This window comes from Arachis ipaensis, chromosome B05 (genome assembly GCF_000816755.2).
Source record: "Arachis ipaensis cultivar K30076 chromosome B05, Araip1.1, whole genome shotgun sequence".
NCBI classification, from domain to species: domain Eukaryota; kingdom Viridiplantae; phylum Streptophyta; class Magnoliopsida; order Fabales; family Fabaceae; genus Arachis; species Arachis ipaensis.
Genome location: NC_029789.2, coordinates 15,973,459 through 15,979,425, shown reverse-complemented (window position 1 = coordinate 15,979,425; position 5,967 = coordinate 15,973,459). Strand labels below are relative to the sequence as shown.

At 32.9% G+C, this 5,967-nt stretch overlaps 1 protein-coding gene across 2 annotated transcripts in view; it reads right to left on the bottom strand.

Moving 5' to 3' along the window:
* LOC107643100 (respiratory burst oxidase homolog protein A) overlaps window positions 1-3,406 on the bottom strand; it is a 7,313-nt gene extending 3,907 nt beyond the window's left edge. The window contains exons 1-4 of one of the 2 annotated variants that reach the window (XM_021123172.1): window positions 2,254-3,406; window positions 1,925-2,084; window positions 1,642-1,690; window positions 264-377 (exon numbers count right to left, since the gene is read on the bottom strand). In XM_021123172.1, the coding sequence (XP_020978831.1) occupies window positions 264-377; window positions 1,642-1,690; window positions 1,925-2,084; window positions 2,254-2,845 (915 nt within the window). In that variant the 5' untranslated portion in view covers window positions 2,846-3,406. The remainder of the gene's footprint in view (window positions 1-263; window positions 378-1,641; window positions 1,691-1,924; window positions 2,085-2,253) is intronic. The other variant, XM_021123171.1, reaches the window with a different exon arrangement.

Below are 5,967 nucleotides of genomic sequence, written 5' to 3'. Positions count from 1 at the left end.
TATAATTATTAATGGAGTTGATATAAGAATGGTATGATTTTATAAGTATGAAGTTCAAGTCATTTTATTATAATTAATTAGTTTGATTGTCAAAATTTAAGTTAAATTTAGAGTTAATATTAATTATTTTGATGACATAATTAATTTCATCCAATAACTATTAAATTTATTATAAAAGATAACTTACTCTTTATTTGAAAAAGAGTTATATATATACACGCATGTGTAATAAACTCATATCGTTATGAAGAGTATATTATCACCTCGATGTAGCCAAGTCTTTCAGGGTCTAACTCTTCCATTATAAGAGCTGCATATTCTTCGGCCTGCTCCTTCAGTCTGGATAACTTATTTGCTGAAGCGCTTAACTCGATTATCTGGAAGGAAATGAGACATAAAAACCGTGTAACATAAGTTTAGTAGTTATTAATAAAAAAACTCACAATGGTGTTACCTATATACGTAGTTTAACCCCTTTTTTTCAGGGTAACTTGGTTTTTTTCATATCTGTACAAATGAAGATAATGGTAGACTTAAGTTTTTCTTTTTCAGGAAAGGTTCACTTATGTTTACTTCATTTAAAAAAAATAATATATTATCATCCAATCAAATTTATTCTTTCGAAACATTGACCAGTAATAAGTATATAAATGTAAAAGATATAAAGCCAAGACTCCTTTAAAATTATCTATTCAAAGCATAGATAAATAAATAAATAGTGATGCATCAATCATTAAAATATTTTGTAAGTCAAGAGATTTGAAATTTAGATAAATTTAATATATTTATTCGTATTAATTTATTCATAAGTTCGCTTTCAGAAAAAAATCAATAAGAAAAATAAGAAATAAGTGCAAAATTTATGGACAGAAATAAATATTATTTTCTTCCACAAGCATTTGAATTATTGGGTTGAGAAAAAAAAATTTTGACGGTACGAGTATGACTCTCAACATTATGTCATTACGTAGATGTTATATCAGGACAATATGTATATCCCTAAAATGACGACTTTGCCCCCACCAACCCCACTGAAAGACGTCCCCATGATAAATTTCAAGAATTTGGTAAAATAAGATAATAATGAAAGTGCAATCTGTATGACCAAAGCTGGAAAAGTAAGACCTAGTTCATTGATTCTGGAATGTGTACCAACTAATAATAGCTAATATTATGCTTTAGAACATGGGAATTGGATAACGTCCCGAGTGGGAATACTCAATATTAGTAATTACTAATTAGTTTTAGAACCTGTATAAATTAAGGTTCACTCAATCCTGTCTACTGACTACCGTTGATTTTTTGAACTAAAGTGGACACCCTTGGAACACGAAGGAAAGCTTATGAAGTAAGCGAAAACAAGCGCTTTTATGCCCAATACCCTGCTCCGATTTTAATTAAATTAGTTAAAGTAAAAAACTTAAATTTTTATAAAAGAATTGGTCCTCAGCAAATATCAATATTTACTGTTCTAGAAGATTTCGAAATACATTGATTTTTTTTATTTATTTGACAAAATTATTATTTTTTAATCATATACATTTGCTACTCTTATATTTAATAAATCAATTTTTGTAACGTACAAATTAAACAATTTTATGCTCGAATAAAATACGAGAGAAAATTGATCGACGACCATACCTCCTTCACTTCTTCTTCTGCGATTCTACCGTCTTCATTCTTGTCCACACTGAAAATGAATAAATTTAAATTAGACAATGAATACAGTTATACAGAATGAATGGGAAAAATAAATATAGAGGTAGGCAAGGACAATGATAATAATAAGAAATACATAGTGGCTAGCTGGCTTACATATCTTATATACTACACTAGATAAGAAAGGAATGGAAGAATTTAAATAACTAATTAAACTAACTTTAAGATAATAATAATAAATAATAATTAATCAATCAATGATTACATGTCGAAGAAGAGCTGGAGCCGCGAATCAAAACTTTGATCAGTAATTTGGGACCAGAACTCGAATAGGTCGTCTCTGCTAATCTTTTCAACCTTCAGTCTTCGTCTACGACTCAGAGCATCGAACAGTTCTAGCGCGAACTCCTTGGAATCTTTCATCCCTTCACAAGAGAAGAAGGAAATTGGCATGTCAAGTAGTTACAAGTTCTAACTAACATATAAGCGCGATAAAAATGGACAAATAGCAAGTGGATTAGACGAATAGAAACTACAAAATGCACATGCAAAATGCAATAATGTAAAATTGAGGTTTGAAAAACAGAAACGGACCTATGCATTGCGCAAAATCGGTGCGGTGGAGAAAACCGTCCTTGGCGAGCTTATCAAAATTGCTCCTCACCTCGTTCCAGGCATCCACGCCATTGGATTTACTGCTGATGAATCTGAGTCCACGGAGCGCTCTGCCAGCGCCGGAGCGAGTTCGATCAAGCTGAGCGCGTTGCTTCCTGAGATCTCGAGCGGCCAACGCTGCCTCGCACCCGCCGCCGTGGCTCCATGAAAACCGCCGCAGCTCTTGCGAGAACTGCCTCGCTCTAGCAAACGCCTCGGCCTTCAGCTCCTGAGAGAACTGCCGCAGCCTATTGGAAGGACTCCTCCTTCCCGTCGGCGATCTGACGGAGGATGCCGGAGTCGCGTATCCACTACTTGTGGCTGCGGCGTCGTCGATGTTGAGGACTGTGACCGGCTCGACGCCGCGGAGAACGATGGTGTTATCGTCTTGAAGATCGAGAGTAACCTCAACATACTCATCATCGGCGAAGGAACTGTATTCTGTTCCCGGCGAGGTCCCGCTGCTAACTGTTACTTTCTCTGGAACTGTGTCTGACGCCCATCGGCGTTCGTGCTTCGGAAGGCCACTCATTGATCAGCGCAACAACTAGTAAGTTTTTTAATAATCTTTTTACTCCTTTATACTACTAGCATTTATTTTCTTTTTTATTTTAATACAGAACCAAAAACAAAAAAACAAAAAAAGAAAAAAAGGAATGTAGCTTATGTATGTGAGTTTGCTATATAACGCGATTCGGCGCGCGTTGCTAACGTGCGCGGTTGGTTGAAGGAGTATATACCTATATATATTTGAGGGGGTCAGGGGGATGATGGAGTTTAATTAGGGCCTTAGGTGGAAATTACAGAGGTGAAGGGTATTGAGAATCTATGGGAAAGAGACACGAACGCGTAATGAGTTCGATGTAGATAGAAATTAGCTAGAAAGAGTTATAGATGCATTGTTCATCCAGAAAAGGACAAGCTCAATAAGAATTGCTTTGGTTTAGCAGCTGAATGAATGAAAGGCAATGAGTATAATTAATGAGGAGCTAGTTATATATGTATAGGTTAGGAGGACGTGATGATAATTAATTGGAGTTGGGATGGAGAGCAAAGATTCGTGGTGGGGAACAGCGTTCTTCTTTCTTCTTTTCTTTTTTTTGTGAGAAAAAGGAAAAGGAAATGAGAATAGCGTTAGTTATTAATTAATAAATTATAATCTTATACTATATTAATAGTATATCATTAAACGGGTGCGTGGCTTTATATATATATACGTACTAATTAATGTACATGTACATATAGGAGAAATAGGAATGAAGTGAAACTGGAATGGTAGTGATAGTATGAACGGGAAGACAGAAAGAAAGGAAGGGTTGTGTGGTGGTGGTGGTGTGGTGTGGCGTGGCGTGGCGTAGATAGGTGGTATTCCTATTATGTAACATTCTTATCTTAACACACACGTCATTCATATTTAACCATTTTCTATTTACACGTGAAATTTGAAAAAGTATATATCGAGCTCATCATGTCCTATATATTTATTAAACCATATCATCCATTTTTTACCAACAACTGCTACATAAAACTTCTTGAAATGATGAAAAATATCCATATTTTTTTATTGTTAAGTATAACCAAAAGCAAATAATTTTGTCAATATACGTAGTTACAGTCACAAAAATGAATAATCGAAAATCAACTTGCACTAAATGATTGGGTTCCCCATTTACCACTGATAGAACGTCATAATATTAAAAGAAGACTAACCAACTTATTAAATAGAGATTAACATAATTCAACTAGCCTAAGTGGTTACATTTCTGATTATATTAGGTTTTCTGTTTCCTAGTTCATCATGCAAAACAATCAAATAAAACTCTTTAATTTCAAGAATAAATATCATGATCTGAGAAGTAATGCTTATTTCATGTTAACAATATTTCGTGGTGTATATTCTCATTGTATAATAATATATAAAAAGACTTTCGTATGAATAATAATACCCTAAACGACTAATATTTGTTTAAAAATTAAGTGCTCTATTAACACAAGATTACGTAATAATTACATTGACTTGGATGTACCTATATAGAGGCCGGTAGTTACCTAATCAAAATCAAATGAAAGGATATTATAATTAAATATATGATATTATTGAAACCAAAACTTCAGCTATAGCGGGCAAGAAAATTCTATTATACTCCACACGTAACACGAAGCATTTCAAGTCTCACATTTTATGTTATATAAGAAAATAGATTAAAGTATATGGAGAAAAATAAACAAAGGGTGGTAAGAATTATATATTGTGTAGAATAAAATATTTATATTTATTTCATGAAGGAAAAAAATAGATAGTGCGGTCAAAGTAGCAATAGCATAAATTTCATGACTACCGATCGATTATATTTAGTGGTTGATACTTCATTTCAAATGAATCATCCATGCTTAACACATGTGAATGGTAACATCATTTTAGTATGAAAATACGAATATGAATGATATATCCGATCCATGTTCATAGCTTGCATTAGCAGCATTTTGTAAGATTAAAGTAGAAAAAAATTAAATAAATAAATAAACGCCTGAGATAAAAAGTCTTGCCTGCGCCCTGCCTTAGTTTATGAGTAATTGCCAATATTTTAGACATGTGGAAAAGGATGGTCCTCACAGAGACTAGAGAGCGCGATGAAAATAAATATACATGTTGTGCTAAAAATATTTCACGCAATATTTAAAAAAGTAATTAGCTGTCTACCTATATATATGCTCGCATAGAATTTAACATGCATTTTATTCTAAGCATATAGTAGTATCCAAATATTAAATTATTTTTATTATTGAATGGATATGTGTGTATATATTAGATGTTGGTAGAACTATAGAAGTCACTCCGATTCGCACGTCATCATAGGAGGAGTGGATAAAGAGGTGGCTCTTCAATAGTAATATGATTATTATCTCAAATATCTACCAACTACAATAAGAAAAATGTGTATAGAATTTGAACCCTGTATCTGTATGCAGTCAAATTCGATTAGTTTGGTCAGTTTATATTAAATAAATTAATAACAAAAGATATAATTAATAAATGAGATATTATTCCACTGTTGATCTTGAATTAAATATGAAACATTCTCCAACCATATAAATTAAATAACATAACTTGTACCATAAGGCATCGCCTCTGTTTCTCTATGGGGAAAAACAAATCAATTCGGGGGCACAAAACCCGTCCCTTCAGATTGAAACAGAAAGGAAAAGTAAAAGTAAACAAGGAAAAAACGAGTAGAAGAAAAAAAACATCACCCACCAACTACTCCATACGCCATAAAATAGTAAAATACAACTAATAATAAACAGAGATAAGAAAGTCCAACCAATATTTTGAGTAGTTTGACACCGTATCCTAGAAACATGAGATTAATTTCCACCACTAGCTAGTTAACGACTTTCACACTGTAACTAATTAAGAGATTTAGATACAAGTGAAAACTTAGTGAAGTTCGAAAGAGAAAAAAAAAAGGTGTTTTGGTATTGTTAGAATGTTGAATAAATCATAGGAATGAATTTGATTCAACGCTTGTTTGGGGGAAGAGCACCATGACTAAGCTAAGGAACTACCAACCTGCTGAATGTTGATTCACATTATTATATTATTGATTTTCTATAGAGATATATAAGTAGATAACATTTTGAATGGTATACTTT